This window comes from Malus domestica, chromosome 12 (assembly GCF_042453785.1).
Source record: "Malus domestica chromosome 12, GDT2T_hap1".
Taxonomy (NCBI): Eukaryota; Viridiplantae; Streptophyta; class Magnoliopsida; order Rosales; family Rosaceae; genus Malus; species Malus domestica.
In genome coordinates, this window is record NC_091672.1 from 27,861,672 (window position 1) to 27,888,149 (window position 26,478).

The 26,478-nt window shown below is 34.4% G+C and overlaps 2 protein-coding genes across 2 annotated transcripts; both read right to left on the bottom strand.

The window, feature by feature from the left end:
- Window positions 1-1,364: 1,364 nt before the first annotated feature.
- Window positions 1,365-4,850, bottom strand: LOC114820055 (beta-glucosidase 12-like). The gene is made up of 13 exons (XM_070810186.1): window positions 4,634-4,850; window positions 4,415-4,484; window positions 4,100-4,158; window positions 3,874-3,949; window positions 3,626-3,703; window positions 3,445-3,532; window positions 3,108-3,363; window positions 2,795-2,910; window positions 2,435-2,652; window positions 2,267-2,298; window positions 2,071-2,173; window positions 1,820-1,928; window positions 1,365-1,703 (listed from the first exon to the last, which is right to left on the bottom strand). Exons 1-13 carry the CDS (start codon window positions 4,802-4,804, stop codon window positions 1,532-1,534), a joined length of 1,548 nt encoding a protein of 515 aa, XP_070666287.1. The 5' UTR covers window positions 4,805-4,850; the 3' UTR covers window positions 1,365-1,531.
- Window positions 4,851-11,664: 6,814 nt separating this feature from the next.
- On the bottom strand, window positions 11,665-15,106 carry LOC103413950 (beta-glucosidase 12-like). Its single transcript, XM_008352383.4, has 13 exons — window positions 14,899-15,106; window positions 14,680-14,749; window positions 14,365-14,423; window positions 14,140-14,215; window positions 13,892-13,969; window positions 13,711-13,798; window positions 13,374-13,629; window positions 13,061-13,176; window positions 12,701-12,918; window positions 12,533-12,564; window positions 12,337-12,439; window positions 12,086-12,194; window positions 11,665-11,969 (listed from the first exon to the last, which is right to left on the bottom strand). The coding sequence occupies exons 1-13, from the start codon at window positions 15,067-15,069 to the stop codon at window positions 11,798-11,800; spliced, it is 1,548 nt and encodes a 515-aa protein (XP_008350605.2). The 5' UTR covers window positions 15,070-15,106; the 3' UTR covers window positions 11,665-11,797.
- Window positions 15,107-26,478: the final 11,372 nt, after the last annotated feature.

Here is a 26,478-nt window from a genome sequence, read left to right on the forward strand (position 1 = left end):
GGGGGACTCCCATTATATGCTAATACACTTTAGTACTCAAACGTTTCATGAGTACTCACCAATTTGGGTTCTACAAGTCCCCAACCGAGAAACTTTCCTCACTCGTGAACTTGGGGGACCACTGTTTGTTCCATACTTCACCACCCCCAAAACTACTTAGCACCAATCAACTTCATACTTTCAAGGACCCACTAAAGAGTTCATGTGGAGGCACCCTGGGCGAAGCACACGAGTTTTTCTCCAATCAAGAGACCAATCACAACACGACACGTGTCAACCTAAAAATATAACTCCTAAAGTCCCACATCAACCAGGGACGGGAGCCAAAGACCCTCATCAACTATACAAGGAGACCGTTCTTGTACAATTAATTCCTAATGTCATTATTGTGATTAAACTCGTCATTAGAACTCACTAATGATGATTATGCTTAAACTTATGTCTTGTGTAAAATCTTCACTATTAATGAGGACTCCTCTACCCTCGTGGATGTAGCCAAAGTTAAGTTGAACCACGTACATCTTGTGTTGCTTCCCTACCTCTATCTCTTTACATATTATCCTTACTAGGTGATGCAGCAAACTTGAGATGGTTACAAACTTCACACTTTACGTCGTTCCAAAGTCTCAATGATTTTGTGCATCAACTTTTGTAAATAGTTTCTTACAAGCAATTGAGCCCGCGCGATGCCACGAGTTTTAAAACTATGTTAAACAGGTGGAATATATTAAAATCTATTAGCATCCTTATGTTCAACAAAGAATAAAAAAATAGACGTTTGTAATAAATAGCAAAAGTTTTGAAACTCTTTAGTAATTCTAAGTAAATTTGACAAATACGTACAATCCAATCTTTGACCAATTCAAGCGTATACTTTTTTTTTGCTTCAATCAAATTTGTCATGTCACCCAAGGTCATATGCAAAGTCAGCTAACTGAAAACATTTGGGTTAAGTTGTGCAGAAAGTTGAGTACGCTTTAATTGAAAAAAAAATCACTAATACAATTAGGCAAGAAGGAGAAGGAGATAATCTTGAGGAGCTAGAAATATTTTGACTTCAACAAGAAGATATTGACAAGGTTTTACATATGTACCCGTAAGCTCCAAGTTGTGGTATCAACTCCGAAAAAAAAAAATGGTCCCGAATAACAGTATAGAAATGTTTTAGTCCATCTTAAACTTTTTTTTTTGTGGCCTTGCTTATTATTGTACTTATTAACAATTACTACTATGTCGAGGCGAGTTTCTTTACAACAGGACCAAGAAAAATAATAACTTATTACAATGTGGTATTTATTCCTGAACCCCAACTGGGACCGAAACTGTTTATGACTATAAATAAGTTATTCCTTTATATAGAGATGTTTTACTGTAGCATTCACATGTCTTATTATTGAATTATTGAATCTCAAAGAATACTTACATTATTGAAAGGAAATACAAATGCAAAAGGAATTGAAATACAAATACATAAAAAGGAAAATTATCCACTTAAATGTTTATAATCAACAATAAATTTCTTTTAATTTCTTCAATTCTTCTTAAGCAAATTTTTGAACCAATGTGCTGAGAGTTTTGGGTGTCTTTTCAGCCCATCATTATAATCCACGTAGTTTAAACCAAATCGGACGGTGTATCCAGAATTCCATTCAAAGTCGTCCAACAATGTCCATGGAAAGTATCCCTTCACTTTCGCACCATTTCTGCACACACATACACCAATGTTCAAATGGATTAGGTCAATATAATGATTAAATAACAATAACTTAAGAAGGCTAGGCAGTATATAACCTTAATTAATTTGTTAATAACTACTTACTTGATCGCCGCTTGAAGGTAACATAGGTGACGGTAGTGGTAGTCAATTCTACCGGTATCAAGAAGAGCCTCTTCAATTGATAGTTCTGGATTATTCAACTCTGATACACCTACGTACATATTATTGCACAAAAAATTAAATTAAGTTTTTTCCTCTAAAAATATAAAAAAAACATGCAGTTCCAGTTTACGCCATTATAAATATGTGAAACTTTTGCAATTAATCAAGGCTTAAAAGTACGAATTACATACCATTCTCAGTAATATAAATGAGTGGATCATTATATTTTTCCTTTGTGTAGAGCACAAGATCGTGAATTCCTTTTGGATATACATATAACCAATCTAAAGCAGTCTGCAACACCATTTCAAGATAATACGTAAATGTTGGGGAAAAAAGCTAATCCTCCAAATGCAAATAGCTCAAAATGATAAATTTGATGTATACCTGTGGACCAATAAGTACTCCATTAAGCTCAGCTGCCACAATATTTACAAACATTAGAATACAATTGGTGTAAATATTAGAATATAATTAATGTAATTAAGAGGTTAAACTAGGTCAAGAAGAACAAAGAACTGAAGCTATTCAAAGTAAGTTTCCTTTGGCACTCACTTGTAAGATCAGCTTGAGGATCTGTTACGAAGCTTGCCTGTAGTGAATTGTTCTTAGGTGTACTAGTTGCGTATCTAGCAGTATAATAATTTATTCCAAGAAAATCAAATGATCCGTTTAGCAACTTGGATTGTTCTTTTGTGAATTTTGGCAATCTTTTTCCAACAATTGATCGCATGCTGTGTGGATAGTCACCACTTGTTAAAGGGTCCAAAAACCTACAAAACAAGAAAATTCCAAATATTAGCCTAATTATAGCATTATAGATAAATAGTACTGCTAGCTAGGTAGTATCAATGTTACAAGTCATAAGTATACATGATGTAATTGGGTTTATGTATAATTTAATAAGACACTTGCCATCCAAACATAAAATCCAAAGATCGTAAGGCAGCATCTTTATCTTGCTTTGACTCCGAAGCAGGCTCAAACCAGTATGACACCAATGTTATCCCTATCAAGCCTTTCTGAGATGCCTACACAAAAATATGAATTTTGGTTGAATAAATAGGAGTTATAGAAAAAGATACAACCTTTAGATTATCTTACTACTGAGAGTATTCCCTCTTGTATTACAACTCAATAATAAAGATTCATATAGAATTCTCGATTAGGAGCCAATAATCTAACCCCAAAAAAAAAATAAAAAAAAATAAAAAAACAGTTATTGAACCTGATATCTATTCTTGTACAATTCTACAGCTGCTCCATGAGCAAGAAGAATGTGGTGTGTCACCAAGTATGGTTCAATGGCTGAATCTCCACCGGTGCAGTTTAGGTTTTGCCAAGAAGAGCAGCGTCCCGGTGCTAGAGTCCCAACAGCATAACCCATGCTACTAAAAGTATATGGCTCATTTACCGTGAACCAGTGCTTGACACGATCACCAAATTCCTTATAACAAAGTTCTGCATAGTCTTTAAAATGATCGCTGCAGATACAAATTTATGTTAAGTATATCAGTACGTATTTTATCAAATTATCAACGAGAAAATAAATTTTGTTCACTTACACAATACGAGGGCTTAAGAAACCACCATATTCATCTTCTAAAGCTTGGGGAACATCCCAATGAAAGAGTGTTACAAACGGCTTTAAACCTATAATACATGATCAGTAAAATCAAATTAAAAGTCTGATTGAATGATGTTCTAAAAATTCATGTAATAATTGTTTAAGGTAGGATAATTAACCATTGCGTAGGAGTTCATTGATGAGATTGTTGTAATAATCAATTCCTTTCCTGTTAACGCCACCACTTAACGTTCCATCTAATTAGAACAAAAATAACAAGAAAAAAAAGGGTTACCCAGTAGATAACTCGATCACATTACTTTAGTTAATAGTATATAAAGAGAATAATTTTCTTGTAGGAAAAATAATTCTTATGCACAATATTGTCATTGGTCCCAACCAAAAATGAGGACGTCGAGCAACTTACTTGGTAATAATCTGGACCATGAAATAGATAATCTGTAAGCATCCAAATTCATATCCTTCATAATCCCCACATCTTCCTAGAATGACAAAAGTTTAAAATTAAATATTGAGGATCTCATTATATATTGTTCTTTTTTTTTTTTTTTTTGTAAAGGCTCCAATTTATAATGTTAACATGTGCCCTTCAAGTATAAAGGGTCGAGAGACAAAGTTATGAGGTTTTAGACCTTATAGCGGTGATATTGATCTATAGCGACATCTCCGTTACTGCCATCATCGATTTTTTCTGCAATTATTAAAAAACATAATGGTGAAATCCATATCATGTGCAAAGTACTTTATATGCGTGCGCACTGATGAAGTATATACATATATTGTACATATCACATGACCACGTACTGTTGGTCTCCCAACAAAGTGCATGGCTGTTAGAGAGGTTGGAGTTTACTTGTCCTCACGAAGAAAAGAATGAGGTGCTATTTCTACTCCTTTGAAATGAAGTAGCAAAAGTTTTCATATTACCAATTGATTAAATCACAGACCTGGATGTTTGTGGGTGAAGGTATCCCATATGCTTGGTCCTCTTCCATCTTCTTTTACTGCACCTTCATACTGAAATACACACACATGCATATACGTAAGAGTACTACTACACACGCAAGGAAGATGACAACATTATAATTCATGCATGGATGCTAGCTGCATGTATAAAATACACCAAAAATGTGGTAAATAAAGACAGAAGATATATATATACTGACCTGGTAAGATGCAGAACCTGTGCCAAATATGAACCCTGGTTCAAAACTGCTGCGATTGAGAAATTCGCAATGAACAGGTGGATCTGTATTAGTTGCTTTGCCATTTGTCAATGCAAAGCCAATGAGTAGCAGCACACCAAAGAGCAAAGATCGTGAATATTTCATTGCCATAACTTGGGAGTTTTGATATCGATCGAGATAATTAAGTTATCTCCTCCGGGAATATTGCATGGGGTTTATATAGAGAAAGGGAGGAAGGGATATGGTGTCTACGTACTAGCTCATGAGAATAATAAAGGGTTAAAATTTGTAAACAAAATTGGCTTTGAAAGTCCTAGTTTAAAGACCAAGTCAAGGTATATTTCAAAAAAAAACAAAAGACCAAGTCATGGTGTGTAGTTTAAAAGAAAGCACGTTTCATGCACCCAAAAGTTGCGTATATACGTACGTAAAACAATGGATGATCCTTGCGTTCTACCTATGAGGAATGCACATATTCTACAAATTTTATATTGTGATCGTTCAGTTTCTTAATCTTTATTTCAAAATCATCTAAACAAAAAGAATTATTTGAATCTGAGATAGTTTAGTCATTTAAATATATGAACCCAATCGACAGTGTTGATACTAAGTAAAAGACTTATATTGAACTATTCATTTTATTGATATATTTGGATCACTAAACAGTCTTCAATTTGAATAGTTTTTTGTATATATGATATTCAAATTAAGATTAAAAAATTAATAACTCATTCAAACAGTAGAAAACTATTTGACTCGCAAAAAAGTAGAAAATTTTGACCAGAATTCTTTATGTAAGTACATAACCGATAAAGATGAAGAATTTAATCTTGATCTTTTTCTTCTTGTTAGAGTTTTAGTATTGAATCGGTAAACCCAGTGGTTTTGTGAAATTGTCCTTCCACTCTGATTAAGAAGGCATCGAGATAGCTAGGTTCTCAAGTTGGCTATTTTGCTCCTAAAGATTGTGAAAGGATTCCATTGGGGTGGCTTTTTCGAAGGTTTGGACACCCTTCAAAGTATAGTGGTTACACATTCTTCTTGCTAGTACAAGAATGAGAATAGTAAAGGGTTAAAATTTGTAAACAAAATTGGCTTTGAAAGTCCTAGTTTAAAGTCCAAGTCATGGTCTGTAATTTAAAAGAAAGCACGTTTCATGTACCCAAAAGTTGTTTACGTACGTAAAAGAATGGATAATACTTGCGTTCCACCTATGAGGAATGAACATATTCTACAAATTTTATATTGTGATCGTTTAGTTTCATAATCTTTCCTTGCAGATCATCTAAACAAAAACAATTATATGAAAATGAGATCGTTTAATCATTTAAATATATGAACCCAATCGACATTGTAGACACTAAGTAAAAGATTTATAGCGAACTATTCATTTTATTGATACATTTGGATGACTAAACGGTCTTTAATTTGAGTAGTTTTTTGTATATATGATATTCAAATTAAGATTAAGAAATTAATAACTTATACTACAAAAATACATTATTTATAAAAAAAAAATATTCCTTGAGTTGAAAAGTAAGATAATGTACACAACAATTCGATCGATCTCATCTTAATTTGAAATGATCAATCCTTGAGTTACCCTTGAGTTTTCCAGCAAAAGAAAATGTTTTCTGTATTCGGAAACAAAGAGTCATTTATCTGCATGTTTATATTATGTCTGTCCAACTGTTGAAGGGCATAACTTTTGAAGTTGAATATGGACGATTAGCTACAGAGACTTATTCAAACTACAGAAAACTATTTGACCCAACAAAAAAAGTAGAAATTTATGACCGTAATTCTTTACGTAAGTACATAATCGATAAAGATGAAGAGTTTAATCTTGATCTTTTACTTCTTGATAGAGCTTTAATATTGAATCCGTGAACCCAATGGTTTTGTGAAATTGTTTTTCCACGCTAATTAAGAAGGCATCGAAATAGCTAGGTTCTCAAATTGGCTATTTCGCTCCTAAAGATTGTGAAAGGATACCATTAGGGTGGCTTCTTCTTGGTAGTACAAGAAATTGATTAGCTGTTTCAAGAGACTGGTTTTTTATTAGCTTACATCTATTTATTTTGATTTAATATTTTTTTACAATTCAAAAACACAAAATTTTGACCCCCCTCTAATTTTTCTAATTTTTTTCTTTATTTGAATTTTCGGGACTTATATTGAATTTTAATGTGTCTCACAACCTGAAGGGATTGGGAGGGAGGATCATTTCATTTTTGGATATAGAACGAATAGGTTCAGGAGATGAGAGAATTAAGGATACCCACCAGAAACACTAATCCAATGCATAATGATGTGCCGAAAAATGGAACATTTTTGTTACCCCACCAACCCTCAGGAGAAGCAAATGCGACACGTACACTAATCAGTAAATTAAAGAAGTAGCATTTAATGCATAAATAGCCAAGAGGAAAGCAATAGTCATGTTTCTAATCCTCCAATCTACCAACAAAAGAATTATACCATTTGATCCCTTTATCAACCAAAAAATTGTACGCCTTATAAACTGCTTTTGGGAAACCTTCTCAACAACTAAGAGATCCATTCGCTGAACAAGGGGACTAGTTGACGTATGGATCCTCCCAATATTGGGAGGATCCGTACTTCAGTTGAGCTAATGACAAATCATTTCACCATTTTAGTTGGAACTTTAGGCGGTTCTCGAAAAAAGATAGCGAAAAAAATTATTCCTAGAGTTGAGACTAAAAGGAATGTTTAAACCAATGCTTCCATAGATTCGATCGTGGTTTACAATTATAGCTTCCATACCTGTTTATTTGGGATCGTCTCCCGGATAAATAAAGAAGAAGAGTCAAAGAAAAGGCAGTGATTCAAATCTAGATTTATCTGGTACCCCATCTAAAAATCACAAAAAGAAAATAAAAAAGAAGAGTAACAAGTAACAAAACATATTGTATCAGACTACGTGTCTTCTTGTAGTTGGATCTCCAAGCTTTTGGAATGCTCCGAATTCCAGTTGAGCATCTAAATCTGGATCAATACCAGCAAAAACATCTCGAAACAAGGTTCTAACTCCATGCCAAATGGATTTATTTTTTGTCCCATAATCCCCCACTACTATATAAATCGTGCAATGTGACATCTGTCTGTATGGTTTTTTTATTCATTCGATTTTTTTTAAGCATAACATAATATAGCGTATTTGTATAATTTATAATATAAAATATTCTTCCTTTAAGCATTCCTCGGCTCTGATTTATTGAATTTCCTTTTATCTATTTCTTCATCTTCATCGAAACATATATCTTTCAATGCAATAGTTATATGACAAGTAGATCTTTTTGTAGGATAACCCCATCCTCGAGCCAGGGGCTTTCATTTTTTCACAGTTGCGTGTTACAGATAACACCAGCCACAAGGACCACTCTTGTGTTATAACTAATATAAGATAAAATTAGGTAATGCAATAAAATTAAAGAAGGGAGCGACGTTGAATTAAGAAAAATGATTGAAGAATTGTTATTTTATAGGTTAATAGGTTATTTATCATTGTCATATTCCCCAAAGTTTATGTTTTGGACTGTTTAAAATGTTCTAGTTAACGTAGCAATGATCCTGTCAGTTTTGGCTCATTATGTATGGATTCGAAGGGAACAACGAGACTTACAAAAGTAAATGAGCACATGGGGATTTGGCAAAGTAATCACGTCTAAATAGACAAAATATAGATTTAAGAGCTTTAGGAAAATTGGATATTTGTTGTTTGTACCATACTTCGTCACTCCCGAAACTACCGAGCACCGGTCAACTATGTACCTTCAAGGATCCACTAAAGAGTTAACGTGGAGACACCCTTGCCAAAGCACACGAGTTCCTCTCCAATCAAGAGACCAATAAAAAAACGACACATGTCAACGTCAGAATAAAGCTCCTAGAGACCCAGATCAATTGTGGACAGGATCCGAAAACTTTCCTCATCTATAAAAGGAGACCGTTCTCCTGCAATTAATCTGTAATGTCATTATTGTACTTAAACTCGTCATTAGAACTCACTAATGATGATTATGCTTAAACCTATGTATTGTGTAAACTCTTCACTATTAATAAGAACTCATATACCCGCATGGACGTAACCTAACTTAGGTTGAACCACGTACATCTTGTGTTTGCTTCCCTACCTCTATCTTTTTACATATTATCCTCACAAGGTGACCAAAGCAACCTTGCGAAGGTCATAAACTTGTCACTTAACGTTGTTCCAAAGTCTAACTGATTTTGCGTATCAACATTTGGCACCGTTTGTGGGAACGACACTGATTCCTACTCTTACCAGCTTTGTCAGACTGGTTTCTATTTGATAAAGCGTCGTTCTCCAACATGGGGAGTGAAGGAAGGCACAACATGCAGAAAAACACCATTTGCATGCCTAGTGTGAGGCAGCGAATGAGGGAAAGGAACAAGCCTGTTCTTCAAACTAAAGTCCAAGAGGTTAGAACTCAGAATAAAAGAAAATGGTGATATGGAATGAGATCCTCCAAGAACAGTATGTGAAGCTCTTCGAGATGCTTCACAAAGCTATACCGACTCAATCTCAAGAGTCATTGCCTTCATGACAGCGGATCAACACATAGGTACCCACGCAAAGTTTCACATGTCTTCTTAATAAGGAATGGCCTTCTACCCAAGATATTGATCAACACGAGACTTCTCTCAACCCAGCTGCTTCAAACCAAAACAAGATAATTGGAAGACGACATCTCCTTGCAACAGGATTGGAATGATCAAAAGCTGGTTATCGCGACTGTCAAGACCTCTTGAGGCATCGTAAAAAAAAACCTATCCATATAGACTCAAGGATCATTGACCCCAATGGTCATCGAATGAATCAATCCCTTACCATAACCAAGGTCAACTACTAACCTAAGGAAGAAACGACAAGACTTAGAGGGACAAGAAGGTGTTTGGGTCTCGAGGAACTTCTAACCGGAATTTCCTTGAAGCCAATATGGTGAATCCAAAAAAAAGTCACATACTCTTGACCAAACTTCTCCACTTCCAAGAAATGATGGAAACTTACGAAGCAGGGTTCCAGTAGTGCCTGACTCCACTTAGGACCCCCTTATCCTACAGTTTTTTGAGGAAGTGAACAGACTAAAGGCCAAACGCCATGCCAAGGTACCTAACTTGACGAGGCCAGGCCCTCTGACAAGAAGGATCTTTGGCACCCCTCTAAAAGGAGAAACAAAACAGAAGATTGGTTTGCTATCGTAAATTGGGAGGGAAGATCCAAATGAGCATATCCATCTCTTTGAATCCACCATGGTATACCGAGGCATAGTAATGAAGAACGATGTCTCATTTTCCCCTTCATTCTATCTGTGGGAGCTCTCAATTAGTATTGTCGTCTTCAACCTGATATAATAGATTCTTTCACTAATCTTAAGAGACTTTTTGTGGTGCAACGCATCTTCTAGGCTGATTGCTTACACTCCGCCAAACATTTATACACCATTCTTCAGAAGTCAAACTAGTCATTGTGTGAATATGCCCGTAGCTTCAGCCACGAGCATTCTTTTTGAACTGTGGTAGATTATAAACAACACTCAGGGCCTTCAGAATAGGTGTCAACATACACTTTTTCCCTTCAGCATGTGTTACAATGTGCCTCGACAACTCGTCATTATTCTCACCCACTTGGTTATGAAGCAACTCAACTTCGTATCACCAACCAGGTGATAATTTTTTCCTTTGGCAACTTACCACCCTTTCCACCAACTAGGTAATGAAGGAACTTACCTTTGTCCACTAACTAAATGATGAAAAGTACAACCAGTGCTCCACTCTTTTCAGTAACCAAGTAATGAAGGAACTCACCTTATATCACCATGCAGTATGAATCGTTATTAACATCTCTTTCAACTGTACCAGAAGGTCAAACATTGTAGTACATACAAGGAGACCGAAGACTCTCATCAACTATAAAAGGAGACCGTTCTCGTACAATTAATTCCTAATATCATTATTGCGCTTAAACTCGTCATTAGGACTCACTAATGATGATTATGCTTAAACTTAGGTCTTGTGTAAAATCTTCACTATTAATGAGGACTCCTCTACCCTCGTGGACGTAACCCAATTTAAGGTGAACCACATACATCTTGTGTTGCTTTCCTACCTCTATCTCTTTAATTATGATCCTCAACAGGTAACCGGAGCAACCTCGCGAAGGTTACAAACTTGACACTTTACGTTGTTCCAATGTCTCACTGATTTTGTGCATCAACATTTGTAAATAATTTGCTACAAGCAATTGAGCCCGTGCGATTTGTTTTAAAACTGTGTTAAATAGGTGGAATATATTAAAATCTATTAGCATCCTTCTGTTCAACAAAGAATAAAAAAAATTGACGTTTGTAATATATAGCATAAGTTTTGAAACTCTTTAATTCTTCTAAGTAAATTTGACAAATACGTACAATCCAATCTTCGACCAATTCAAGCGTATGCTTTTTCTTTTCTTCAATCAAATTTGTCATGTCACCCAAGGTCGTATGCAAAGTTAGCTAATTGAAAACATTTGCGTTAAGTTGTGCAGAAAGTTAAGTACGCTTTAATTGAAAAAAAAATCACTAATACAATTAGGCAAGAAGGAGAAGGAGATAATCGTGAGGAGCTAGAAATATTTTGACTTCAACAAGAAGATATTGACAAGGTTTTACATACGTGCCCGTAAGCTCCAAGTTGTGGTATCAACTCCGAAAAAAAAAAATGGTCCCGAATAACAGTATAGAAATGTTTTAGTCCATCTTAAACTTTTTTTTTTGTGACCTTGCTTATTATTGTACTTATTAACAATTACTACTATGTCGAGGCGAGTTTCTTTACAACAGGACCAAGAAAAATAATAACTTATTACAATGTGGTATTTATTCCTGAACCCCAACTGGGACCGAAACTGTTTATGACTATAAATAAGTTATTCCTTTATATAGAGATGTTTTACTTTAGCATTCACATGTCTTATTATTGAATTATTGAATCTCAAAGAATACTTACATTATTGAAAGGAAATACAAATGCAAAAGGAATTGAAATACAAATACATAAAAAGGAAAATTATCCACTTAAATGTTTATAATCAACAATAAATTTCTTTTAATTTCTTCAATTCTTCTTAAGCAAATTTTTGAACCAATGTGCTGAGAGTTTTGGGTGTCTTTTCAGCCCATCATTATAATCCACGTAGTTTAAACCAAATCGGACGGTGTATCCAGAATTCCATTCAAAGTCGTCCAACAATGTCCATGGAAAGTATCCCTTCACTTTCGCACCATTTCTGCACACACATACACCAATGTTCAAATGGATTAGGTCAATATAATGATTAAATAACAATAACTTAAGAAGGCTAGGCAGTATATAACCTTAATTAATTTGTTAATAACTACTTACTTGATCGCCGCTTGAAGGTAACATAGGTGACGGTAGTGGTAGTCAATTCTACCGGTATCAAGAAGAGCCTCTTCAATTGATAGTTCTGGATTATTCAACTCTGATACACCTACGTACATATTATTGCACAAAAAATTAAATTTAGTTTTTTCCTCTAAAAATATAAAAAAAACATGCAGTTCCAGTTTACGCCATTATAAATATGTGAAACTTTTGCAATTAATCAAGGCTTAAAAGTACGTATTACATACCATTCTCAGTAATATAAATGAGTGGATCATTATATTTTTCCTTTGTGTAGAGCACAAGATCGTGAATTCCTTTTGGATATACATATAACCAATCTAAAGCAGTCTGCAACACCATTTCAAGATAATACGTAAATGTTGGGGAAAAAAGCTAATCCTCCAAATGCAAATAGCTCAAAATGATAAATTTGATGTATACCTGTGGACCAATAAGTACTCCATTAAGCTCAGCTGCCACAATATTTACAAACATTAGAATACAATTGGTGTAAATATTAGAATATAATTAATGTAATTAAGAGGTTAAACTAGGTCAAGAAGAACAAAGAACTGAAGCTATTCAAAGTAAGTTTCCTTTGGCACTCACTTGTAAGATCAGCTTGAGGATCTGTTACGAAGCTTGCCTGTAGTGAATTGTTCTTAGGTGTACTAGTTGCGTATCTAGCAGTATAATAATTTATTCCAAGAAAATCAAATGATCCGTTTAGCAACTTGGATTGTTCTTTTGTGAATTTTGGCAATCTTTTTCCAACAATTGATCGCATGCTGTGTGGATAGTCACCACTTGTTAAAGGGTCCAAAAACCTACAAAACAAGAAAATTCCAAATATTAGCCTAATTATAGCATTATAGATAAATAGTACTGCTAGCTAGGTAGTATCAATGTTACAAGTCATAAGTATACATGATGTAATTGGGTTTATGTATAATTTAATAAGACACTTGCCATCCAAACATAAAATCCAAAGATCGTAAGGCAGCATCTTTATCTTGCTTTGACTCCGAAGCAGGCTCAAACCAGTATGACACCAATGTTATCCCTATCAAGCCTTTCTGAGATGCCTACACAAAAATATGAATTTTGGTTGAATAAATAGGAGTTATAGAAAAAGATACAACCTTTAGATTATCTTACTACTGAGAGTATTCCCTCTTGTATTACAACTCAATAATAAAGATTCATATAGAATTCTCGATTAGGAGCCAATAATCTAACCCAAAAAACAAAATAAAAAAAAATAAAAAAACAGTTATTGAACCTGATATCTATTCTTGTACAATTCTACAGCTGCTCCATGAGCAAGAAGAATGTGGTGTGTCACCAAGTATGGTTCAATGGCTGAATCTCCACCGGTGCAGTTTAGGTTTTGCCAAGAAGAGCAGCGTCCCGGTGCTAGAGTCCCAACAGCATAACCCATGCTACTAAAAGTATATGGCTCATTTACCGTGAACCAGTGCTTGACTCGATCACCAAATTCCTTATAACAAAGTTCTGCATAGTCTTTAAAATGATCGCTGCAGATACAAATTTATGTTAAGTATATCAGTACGTATTTTATCAAATTATCAACGAGAAAATAAATTTTGTTCACTTACACAATACGAGGGCTTAAGAAACCACCATATTCATCTTCTAAAGCTTGGGGAACATCCCAATGAAAGAGTGTTACAAACGGCTTTAAACCTATAATACATGATCAGTAAAATCAAATTAAAAGTCTGATTGAATGATGTTCTAAAAATTCATGTAATAATTGTTTAAGGTAGGATAATTAACCATTGCGTAGGAGTTCATTGATGAGATTGTTGTAATAATCAATTCCTTTCCTGTTAACGCCACCACTTAACGTTCCATCTAATTAGAACAAAAATAACAAGAAAAAAAAGGGTTACCCAGTAGATAACTCGATCACATTACTTTAGTTAATAGTATATAAAGAGAATAATTTTCTTGTAGGAAAAATAATTCTTATGCACAATATTGTCATTGGTCCCAACCAAAAATGAGGACGTCGAGCAACTTACTTGGTAATAATCTGGACCATGAAATAGATAATCTGTAAGCATCCAAATTCATATCCTTCATAATCCCCACATCTTCCTAGAATGACAAAAGTTTAAAATTAAATATTGAGGATCTCATTATATATTGTTCTTTTTTTTTTTTTTTTGTAAAGGCTCCAATTTATAATGTTAACATGTGCCCTTCAAGTATAAAGGGTCGAGAGACAAAGTTATGAGGTTTTAGACCTTATAGCGGTGATATTGATCTATAGCGACATCTCCGTTACTGCCATCATCGATTTTTTCTGCAATTATTAAAAAACATAATGGTGAAATCCATATCATGTGCAAAGTACTTTATATGCGTGCGCACTGATGAAGTATATACATATATTGTACATATCACATGACCACGTACTGTTGGTCTCCCAACAAAGTGCATGGCTGTTAGAGAGGTTGGAGTTTACTTGTCCTCACGAAGAAAAGAATGAGGTGCTATTTCTACTCCTTTGAAATGAAGTAGCAAAAGTTTTCATATTACCAATTGATTAAATCACAGACCTGGATGTTTGTGGGTGAAGGTATCCCATATGCTTGGTCCTCTTCCATCTTCTTTTACTGCACCTTCATACTGAAATACACACACATGCATATACGTAAGAGTACTACTACACACGCAAGGAAGATGACAACATTATAATTCATGCATGGATGCTAGCTGCATGTATAAAATACACCAAAAATGTGGTAAATAAAGACAGAAGATATATATATACTGACCTGGTAAGATGCAGAACCTGTGCCAAATATGAACCCTGGTTCAAAACTGCTGCGATTGAGAAATTCGCAATGAACAGGTGGATCTGTATTAGTTGCTTTGCCATTTGTCAATGCAAAGCCAATGAGTAGCAGCACACCAAAGAGCAAAGATCGTGAATATTTCATTGCCATAACTTGGGAGTTTTGATATCGATCGAGATAATTAAGTTATCTCCTCCGGGAATATTGCATGGGGTTTATATAGAGAAAGGGAGGAAGGGATATGGTGTCTACGTACTAGCTCATGAGAATAATAAAGGGTTAAAATTTGTAAACAAAATTGGCTTTGAAAGTCCTAGTTTAAAGACCAAGTCAAGGTATATTTCAAAAAAAAACAAAAGACCAAGTCATGGTGTGTAGTTTAAAAGAAAGCACGTTTCATGCACCCAAAAGTTGCGTATATACGTACGTAAAACAATGGATGATCCTTGCGTTCTACCTATGAGGAATGCACATATTCTACAAATTTTATATTGTGATCGTTCAGTTTCTTAATCTTTATTTCAAAATCATCTAAACAAAAAGAATTATTTGAATCTGAGATAGTTTAGTCATTTAAATATATGAACCCAATCGACAGTGTTGATACTAAGTAAAAGACTTATATTGAACTATTCATTTTATTGATATATTTGGATCACTAAACAGTCTTCAATTTGAATAGTTTTTTGTATATATGATATTCAAATTAAGATTAAAAAATTAATAACTCATTCAAACAGTAGAAAACTATTTGACTCGCAAAAAAGTAGAAAATTTTGACCAGAATTCTTTATGTAAGTACATAACCGATAAAGATGAAGAATTTAATCTTGATCTTTTTCTTCTTGTTAGAGTTTTAGTATTGAATCGGTAAACCCAGTGGTTTTGTGAAATTGTCCTTCCACTCTGATTAAGAAGGCATCGAGATAGCTAGGTTCTCAAGTTGGCTATTTTGCTCCTAAAGATTGTGAAAGGATTCCATTGGGGTGGCTTTTTCGAAGGTTTGGACACCCTTCAAAGTATAGTGGTTACACATTCTTCTTGCTAGTACAAGAATGAGAATAGTAAAGGGTTAAAATTTGTAAACAAAATTGGCTTTGAAAGTCCTAGTTTAAAGTCCAAGTCATGGTCTGTAATTTAAAAGAAAGCACGTTTCATGTACCCAAAAGTTGTTTACGTACGTAAAAGAATGGATAATACTTGCGTTCCACCTATGAGGAATGCACATATTCTACAAATTTTATATTGTGATCGTTCAGTTTCATAATCTTTCCTTGCAGATCATCTAAACAAAAACAATTATATGAATATGAGATCGTTTAATCATTTAAATATATGAACCCAATCGACAGTGTAGACACTAAGTAAAAGATTTATAGCGAACTATTCATTTTATTGATACATTTGGATGACTAAACGGTCTTTAATTTGAGTAGTTTTTTGTATATATGATATTCAAATTAAGATTAAGAAATTAATAACTTATACTACAAAAATACATTATTTATAAAAAAAAAATATTCCTTGAGTTGAAAAGTAAGATAATGTACACAACAATTCGATCGATCTCATCTTAATTTGAAATGATCAATCCTTGAGTTACCCTTGAGTTTTCCAGCAAAAGAAAATGTTTTCTGTATTCGGAAACAAAGAGTCATTTATCTGCATGTTTATATTATGTCTGTCCAACTGTTGAAGGGCATAACTTTTGAAGTTGAATATGGACGATTAGCTACAGAGACTTATTCAAACTACAGAAAACTATTTGACCCAACAAAAAAAGTAGAAATTTATGACCGTAATTCTTTACGTAAGTACATAATCGATAAAGATGAAGATTTTAATCTTGATCTTTTACTTCTTGATAGAGCTTTAATATTGAATCCGTGAACCCAATGGTTTTGTGAAATTGTTTTTCCACGCTAATTAAGAAGGCATCGAAATAGCTAGGTTCTCAAATTGGCTATTTCGCTCCTAAAGATTGTGAAAGGATACCATTAGGGTGGCTTCTTCTTGGTAGTACAAGAAATTGATTAGCTGTTTCAAGAGACTGGTTTTTTATTAGCTTACATCTATTTATTTTGATTTAATATTTTTTTACAATTCAAAAACACAAAATTTTGACCCCCCTCTAATTTTTCTAATTTTTTTCTTTATTTGAATTTTCGGGACTTATATTGAATTTTAATGTGTCTCACAACCTGAAGGGATTGGGAGGGAGGATCATTTCATTTTTGGATATAGAACGAATAGGTTCAGGAGATGAGAGAATTAAGGATACCCACCAGAAACACTAATCCAATGCATAATGATGTGCCGAAAAATGGAACATTTTTGTTACCCCACCAACCCTCAGGAGAAGCAAATGCGACACGTACACTAATCAGTAAATTAAAGAATTAGCATTTAATGCAGAAATAGCCAAGAGGAAAGCAATAGTCATGTTTCTAATCCTCCAATCTACCAACAAAAGAATTATACTATTTGATCCCTTTATCAACCAAAAAATTGTACGCCTTATATACTGCTTTTGGGAAACCCTCTCAACAACTAAGACATCCATTCGCTGAACAAGGGGACTAGTTGACGTACGAATCCTCCCAATATTGGGAGGATCCGTACTTCAGTTGAGCTAATGACAAATCATTTCACCATTTTAGTTGGAACTTTAGGCGGTAATCCATTTTATATGGAAAGGTAGTCTTCATGCAGCCACTCTAACTAAACACTTTACTAATGTTCTTCAACTGTTACCATATTTTTGTGATATATTTTTCTACGTCTTTTATATTTGTTTACCTTATTTATAAAACGATTAAGGTTTTACAAATTTTGGAGACGAAATTTATTTTAAGGGGGGTTGATTGTAATACTCCGTATTTTAAAAACAAACTACACACACACACACACACATGTAGGGCTAGGTTCTGTTTGAAACGGTTCGATTTTTTGCCAAAACCGAAACCAAACTGAAATTTTGGTTCGGTTCAATTTTTTTTCGGTTTTAGTTTTTTTCGGTTCGGTTTCGGCCCGATTCGATTTTTTGGTAAATCTGGATATTGGTACTGATCAAACCACTATCTTCATCTACAAATCACAACAACAATTACATTCATTTAGGGTTTGTAGGATTTGTGGGCTCATATTGATGCAACAAAATACGAAGAGGGAAAAGCTAATTTTTTTGGTCAGAACATGAATCTTTTATCCAACACAATAAAAATAAAATAAAAAAACTTGGATTGAATCAGATGGAAAGAAACAAACACAGATACATAATCTACATCCCCACGCATGATCTGCAACCCATACTTTCTTTGCTCTATGTCCGTTTATTGAATCTAAAACCAATACATAATCTGCAGCACACACCTCTATTCATCTCCACCCATTTTTTTCTCCATAACTATAATGAAAACTCTATCACATCTTCACGGATAGCACAAAATCTAAATATTGAATCTCATACACTAACTGCAAATCAATAACCCAAATCCCTAAATCTAGAAAACCCTAAGTTACTCTTCCTAAATCCCTAAAGTTGAATACCTTTTGATTGAGATAGAAGAGGGGATGTCGCAGGGTCAGCATGCTCGCAGCCATGGGGATGGGTGCCAGAGCCAGAGGGATGACTGAGAGAGAAGAGGGGACGAGATAGAGAAAAGGGAGAAATTGGATGCATGGACATGGAGGGTCTCACAAATATGAAGCTTGGAATAGAAAGGAGGGTGCGGGTTATGGAGAAGAATGGAGAAATGGACATGGAGGAAGTCTGGAGGCAGGGAACGATAGAGAGAGAAGAGGGGAATGAAAATTAGAAAAAGTGTGGTTGCGCTAGGGTTTTGTTGATTTGGTCATAAAAATTAAAAAAAAATCTCCAAAATCCAGGAGGCATGAGGAGGGTTTGAACCCATGCGCTCCACCAGCTTGGAAAGTTTCACTGAAACCAACCTCACAACAGGTTCTGTTTTATTATAATTGTATGACTAAACTATTTATAAACATTGAAAAAAAATAATTAAATAAATATATATATATCGGTTTGGTTCAGTTTGGTTCGGTTTTCGAACCTCAAAAACCGAAACCGAACTGGCCAGATTCGATTCAGTTCGGTTTGAAAGTTTCGGTTCGATTTTTTTCGGCCTCATTCGATTTGGTTTTCGATTTTTTTCGGTTTTCGGTTTTTTGAACCCACCCCTACACACGTGTATGTGGTAATTATTTTTATTTCAAGTATAAATTCTTTTCTTTGGGTTTCTTTATTACACTATGTTTATATAAGAACTCATACTTTTGATATATAAACTAGTCTCAACGTAAGATCTTTTTCTACAAAATTATTACAAAACTAGCTAGTATTATTTCATATTTAATTAGAGATATTTTTAGTTTGAATTGGACAGCTAAGATTAAGGTGGGATTACATGACTAGAATTTATAAGACATAGGCCCAAAGTCTTCCATAACCTTAGTTTCACGTAGGCCCAATAAACTTTCTTAGCCATCCACACCACGATCCACTTGGCAAGCCCCTACATGTGGCTTGGGCTCATTTTAGCACATAACGTGGTTGGCACAATTTGTCTATGATGTGAACGTCATAACATGACTTTGGCATGATAAATTTGCATGGATTTGCATAAACTTGGCGTGATTATACAAACGTTCAAGTTATAAGTTAATATTTTATTAGCATGACGTGATCGTAAATTTAGTTACGTACCCCTAATTCAGTATCTTCGCATGGATTTAGGCTCAGCTCGTGGCAATTTTTTGGTACTCGAGCTTCGAAGTATAATTGTGCTTGCATGTGAGATTTTTGGCCCCAACACCTTTGCAAAATATTTTTCATCAAACCCCTGAAATGTCAACCTTGGTGGAAGTGGCAAAATCACATAGGACTGATTCACACGTCTCAAAGGAACGCCGTTGATTTTGAATGGTCTGACAATGGTTTCGAACACTGTTCTCAAGTTACAAATACATTGAATGCACGTAAACAAGTTCATTTCAAGGAGTAGGCAAACCTCACCACTACGAAAAGAAAAACAAAAATAATTTTGTTACTTCTAAGGTATGATTTTAGGGAGTTTTAACGAAAAGCCTGCGATACTGTTCATTTTAACGAAAAACCATATTTTTACACTAAAAAGTCAAACCTGATACTATTCATTTTACCCTTTATTTTGTCCTTATTGTTAAAACTCAGTTTTTAAGCCATTTTCATTAGTTTTCCTATGATTTTATAGGTTCCTATGCATGCTTTTTCAGGGCCCATCCAGCACACATATTTTATACACTGAGCCCATTATGCATCTAATATTCATTAGGTCTGCCCACTGTACATCTGTTTTGATTAACAAAATTTTGATTTTTTTTAACTTTTTCTTTTTCTTTGAATGTGATACTCTTTATGAAATAAACGATTTTTTTTTTTTTTTATCTATGAAATAAATGATTGGGATTTGGATTCTTTGTTTAATTACTTACACAAGTGTTACAACGTACAATTATTACTTTCCCCATACCCAAAGGGGAAAAGAGACGAAGAGAATCGTGAGTTTCCTATTCCTAGTCATACCAAAACAAGGAAAGTAAATTCCCTGTGTAAATCTAAAGAGGAATAGAGAGAAGGGATAAATAAAAAGATGATAAACACAAAATCTTTTAACAATTTATATACACTTATTTAATTTGTAATGTTATTTTTATTTATTTAATCTGAAGATTAAAATTAAAGAGAAACACACTCTTTCAACGTATCACAATCACATACTCCTATTTAATTTATTTATTTTTTACTTAATTGTTCAACTTGAAAACTGAAAAAAAAAAATGTGCGGGAGGCCTCCAAAAACTAAGAATAAAAGCATGTGGGTTACCCTTTATTTGTTTTTATTCTGATGCATATTCGATAAATTTTATGTAGTAAATTCAAGTATATATTATGTAAACATTATTAGCGAGTGCTTTACATTGTAGCGTGTATTAGTTACAAATAAGATTTATTTTAATTTTTTCCCCGTCATGTCTTGGTTATAGAACTTACTAGCAACGGTGCATGCGCGATGCCGCGGGTTTTTAAATAGCATACAATATGTAGAAAGTTATATTTGCAATTTTGCTTAACTCAATCTTTTACAACTTTGCCTAACTCAAGAAATAGATAAAAGTTTGTTTCTTACCGAAATATACGAATTTGAATTTTAGCAGTGACACACATAGAAAAAACTTAACAGTTCTATGAATTGTATACAGAGAAATAGGTCACAACATTTAGGGTTCAAGTTTTGAACAAAGAATTAGTTTATCAGCAAGGATTGGATACACACTACTAGAAAATTTGACTTTACCGACAAAAGTAGTTTGTTGGCAAAAGTCAAAATTTGTAGGCAAAGTGTCTTTCCCGAGGAAAAAATTTGTCGGCAATTTTGTCACGAAAAGCATGTCGCCTAAGAGTTTTGCCGACGAATTTTGGTATTTCATCGGCTAAGATTCAACTTTTCCCATCAAAATCTTATTTGTCGGCATTTCCATCTTTTCCGACAAATAATTCATCGGTATAGGCCTTTTTAGCCGACGAATAATACTTTTTAGCCTACAAAATGTGTTTGTCGCCATGAATATTTCGTCGGCACAACCTTCTCTCTACCGACAAATTGGTTTTGTCAGGAAGACATTTAATTTATAAAAAAAAATGCTTTGATGCTCAGCTCTTACATATGCATATCAAAATACAATAGACAATTGTTAAGAAACAATATTTTACTGATTGATAAATGTTGAATGTACATCTAGAGTGTAATACAAAAGTATCGTTAGTGAAATCATAAAACAATTGAAGGAATGTTACACATGAACCAAATAAAAAATATCAAAAGTCATGGACTAAACTGTTCATACAAAAGCTCCCCTTATCCTGGTCTCTCGTCCATCTCTGCAGTAGGATTGGCTAATGGCTCCTCAGGCGACCCAAACTCTCATGTAACTCAAACTTGAACTCCCTGCATCGACTAGCCATGATTCTGTTGAGGTAGTCATAGTTTTCGTAAACGGTTAGATTGAAATAATGATTAGAAGCTCTCAAATGTGCTAAATATCATTCCTCTAGATAGATATAATGATAGAGATCGTAAAAAATATACTGGAAGCTTCTCAGAGTCTAACTTCTAAAATTAGAGTCTTTATTTCCACAACACAAGAAAATGAGCATTCCTAGCTTTAGATCAAATTACCTTCAAAAGTTCAATAACCCCACATATGCAAACTCAAACATTTAAAAAGATTATATTACGAGTGCAATTATATATTTCTCGTTTAATGCTAATATCAGAAATGTGAGCATTTGTCATCATGCAAGAGGTGGCTTACTGAAGAGCATCAATTGCAACCTTAAACCTTGGACGATATAGCACCATAGTAGAAAATGGGGCAGAGCTGCAATAACACCACAGTAGTACAATAAAAAATGAAAACTTAACATCATATTAGTATCAAGCATATAGTGAGTTTGATTAAGCATCGGACATTTATCATACATAGATTCTTAGAGGCCAGGACAATGGTTCATCCAACCTTGTAATGAACATTTCAAACCACCTGCCAATTAAGAGGTTTTCTTTAGTCCCTTAATAAGATGCAAATCAAAATGAATGAAAGGAGGTACAATAAGTCACAAAATAATAATTAGTAGCAGTTCAAATCTTGGATTAATTAGCAGCCCTCAAGTACGGAGAGGTTTTCCTTTAGCCTCTTATGTAATAGCTGACTAAAGCACTCAGTTATTTTCATCCAATCGAGGTATATCAAACATCTGATTAAACCACAAACTACAGAGCTTTATTAGAGTTTACACAAACATGAAAAATCTAACAAAGAGGATTAGTTCAATAAAACATGTAGTGTCAATGTAACATAATTAAGATTAAGAGATGACTGATGCCATACAAAAACTGTTTTCAGCATAAGAACTCCATGTACAAGTCTCGCATTTTCTGTGTTGACATTGAATCCAAGTCCAATTGCACTTCAGGACAAGATCCTAAAATGCAACATACAATAAATTTAAACAACTGCACTGTTCATAACCAAATGATACTAGCATAGTAATATTTACATGGTCACCTGCTGAATGTGAAGCAAGGTGCCAAAAAGACTTGCTTCTTGGACAACTTGGGAAGGTTTCTTTGCTCTAACTCACTTCAGAAAACACACATATCACCAAATGAAAAGTACCGTTAACATCACAGTTAACAAACCCGAGCAAATAAAAAATATGAAGCCATTTTCTAACCTTGTTTGACAACCTATTCAATTCCCTTCAACATGTACTTTTGAAAAATTACAAGAACCAAGCATTGACCCTGCACCATAAAAATCTTTCAAACATACCCAAATTAAACCATTACAAGAACCAAACACAAAACAAGAAATCATTCAAGGCACCTCCAAAATGTAATGGATTGGAAATCAATATCAAACCAATATCACACAAAATGGCATCTAGTTAATTAAAAATTATATTAAATAAAAAGAAAATAACTAAACCGCTATACCTTTGGCGCGTTGCGGGTTTGTGATTGGGAATTGAATAGACGGGCCGAAGGAGAGTGAGCCGGAGCAGATCGAGGCTAAAGGAGTGGGCTGCGAGAGAAACAATTCGGTATTTGTGGAGATTTGGGGTTTTCGTGTTTAACCAGATGATCGGGATGAGAAACCAATCTAGAGCCTAGAGGGTGATGACTGCAAGGTAATTTCAGAGTTGGAGTAGGAGGTGGCATCGAAGACTTTGTAGAATAGGAGCGCAGATTCGAGTCCACGAACGGAAGACGACAGACCGAGAGAGACGAGGCAGAAACGAGGGAGAAGCCCGGCACTAATTTTTTAATTAATTAGGTTTAGGAATTTGAAGATTACCAATTTTAATTCTAACCGGCAATTGTTCAAAAAAAATTCTAAACGGCAATTGTTCAAAAAAAATTCTAAACGGCAACTGTACAGAAATGTAAATATTGTTTTCAATGCATTATTATAATGAGAAACATAACAGTTCTATAATTGTAAGGGAGGAAATATGATGAAAGACATACGAAGATTTGATGGTCATATGTTGAGAAAAATCCACATTGCTGATTGACGTATTGCTTGTTCAATAGATCAACGCACGAAACTGCAACAAAAATAAAAGAATCAATTTATGAGCAGTTGGAAGAATCATTATCCGTAAAAAATTTGTTGATTCAAATATAAACAAATGAAACTGACTGTAAAAGAAAGGTATACCGAATGTTGCTCCAAACTAAGTTCAAAATGAGTGTAGTTGTGGAAATTCTGTGCAACACTCTGTTGAAGAGATGTAAAAAGTAGATCACACAATATTTACATCACCGTAAACAAAGATGTTGGAAGTGGTTTATACATAAAATATTAAATTTGTACAATCCAGATACAAAGGATTAAAACCTGTTTCCTTACATATAGACAAAAAATAATACAGTGATTGATTGGATTCTACCACTTGCATCTACCTCTCAAGTGGAACCAGCATTTACATACAAAAAACTAATGAATGCTGGTTTATGTACATGCAAAAAATATTATGAAGTCCAGACCAGAGAGACATTTACATGGCAGGCAAATATTAGCAATATTGTTTGATACATATTGACAAATCTTTGCAGCTCATGCCAAAATTAATGAATGCTAGTTTAAGAAATTCATTTGGTAATTGGTGATGGTCCACCAATTTCTGATTCAGAACCAAATCTTTGCAGCTCATGCCAAAAAGTTTTTCACCACATTTTTCAATTATCAAAGCATTTATCTCATTGGTTTCATCTTCGAGTATCAGATTCACCTTATACCTACATTTAAAAACCTAATTTAAGATCACAATGAAATATTGAACATTGATCTATTGGATTCATTCCGTTCTGCGGTCTAGAACGTTTGAGTATAAGAACGAACTCTAATGGGAAGCCTCAAGGCCTACATCTAAGGCCCTACAAAGGCACCTATTTGGGTTCATTCTACCTCTCGGACTCGGGTAATCAGAAGTATAATAGTTATAAGACTCATGCAATCACGAGAACAAATATGATGTGTTCGAGCACTGGTTTAGTTATTGATAGGAAGCCTCAAGGCCTACACCTAAGGCCCCACAAAGGCACCTGTCATAACTAACACGGTTTCTCGGGTATATACATATATACAACCAAAACTCGACATCCATTTCACATCTGCCATACTGAAGATGGCAGTGGCACGCCTGAGCACCTAAAAGTTAACCTTGATTGTGAGCCTCAAGGCCTACACCTAAGGCCCCACAAAGGCACCTCTCAAAGTTAACTCTGTCCTTCTCTTTCAGCCTTGCCCGACGAGACTTGCCCGACAAAGCCCGACAGTGAAGTAGAAGCCCGACAGCAGCCCTCAACCGGCGCCAACCTCCCGGGGAGCTGTGTGCTCGTCGGCCAGGAAACATCCCCGACGGAAATTCCTGACGCGAACACACATTTTTCAATTATCAAAGCATTTATCTCATTGGTTTCATCTTCAAGTATCAGATTGACCTTATACCTACATTTAAAAACCTAATTTAAGATCACAATGAAATATCCAAAACAAAAACAACCATGAGATATTTAGGTGTTTAAAAAAATATCAATAGTGAGAATGAAAAATTATATACCATTGACAGAGCAAAAAATTAATTGATTCTAAACTGAAAACTGCAAAGTAAAAAAAAATGAACTCATGGTATAGACAGAAACAAAATTGCAGCACAACATGTTAAATATTACCAAGGTGTTGGAATTTGGCTTGGGTGTTTTTGACAAATTAGCTGCGCAGTTATTGGGTCCTTATGCATTTGTTTTACACAGCTGGGGCAGACACTATACCACCAATCGTAACGTGTGTCAAAACGCTCCACAAATGCTCTACATAGAAATGTCTCGTCTTGTAATATATTTTGTCATATGTCTGTGAAACTGAGAACAATCATATGCATTCTTTTTATTGAAGGTGTGAAATCACAGTTGTAAAATTTTAAGAGAACATGAAAAGGCATAATCAAGTTTTAAACCTTGTACAAATCTAGATCCAAAAAAGCCAATTCATCACAGTTTGATGTGAGTGATGTATAGAAGACGAGTGAGGACAATAAGTATATAGTTGATAACTTGAAAACTATATTGGTTCAGTCCAAGCACTATTGGGAATCCGTGAATCAGAAACTTGGTTTTGGTCCAAGTAAATACAATACATAAACATAGATACAAAATAGTTTGGAGACAGTGGACTGAATATGGTTTGTGAAACCATTTCATAAAGGGTATTATCAACAACATACTTAAAATGATAAGATAAGAGAAATTCAGCTTTTGTCCCAAACTTATCGTTACTTATATAGATATCAGTTTTTGTTAAGTACAATTCATATTTAATTTTAAATAAAAGTATTTAAAATAATTTCTGACCGCACGATGTACGATGAATGGACACGATTTGAGGATACCCGAGAGCCTCACAAAGAGGATCCGGAGATGATCCTTAATTATA

Coding starts and splice junctions, on each gene's coding strand:
- LOC103413950 (XM_008352383.4), bottom strand. CDS start 15,069: ATGGCAATGAAATATTCACGATCTTTGCTCTTTGGTGTGCTGCTACTC. Junction 13,630..13,710: donor TTCTTAAGCCCTCGTATTGT/GTAAGTGAACAA, acceptor TTGTATCTGCAG/CGATCATTTTAAAGACTATG. Junction 11,970..12,085: donor TACCTTCAAGCGGCGATCAA/GTAAGTAGTTAT, acceptor ATGTGTGTGCAG/AAATGGTGCGAAAGTGAAGG.
- LOC114820055 (XM_070810186.1), bottom strand. CDS start 4,804: ATGGCAATGAAATATTCACGATCTTTGCTCTTTGGTGTGCTGCTACTC. Junction 2,911..3,107: donor TGTACAAGAATAGATATCAG/GTTCAATAACTG, acceptor ATTTTTGTGTAG/GCATCTCAGAAAGGCTTGAT. Junction 1,704..1,819: donor TACCTTCAAGCGGCGATCAA/GTAAGTAGTTAT, acceptor ATGTGTGTGCAG/AAATGGTGCGAAAGTGAAGG.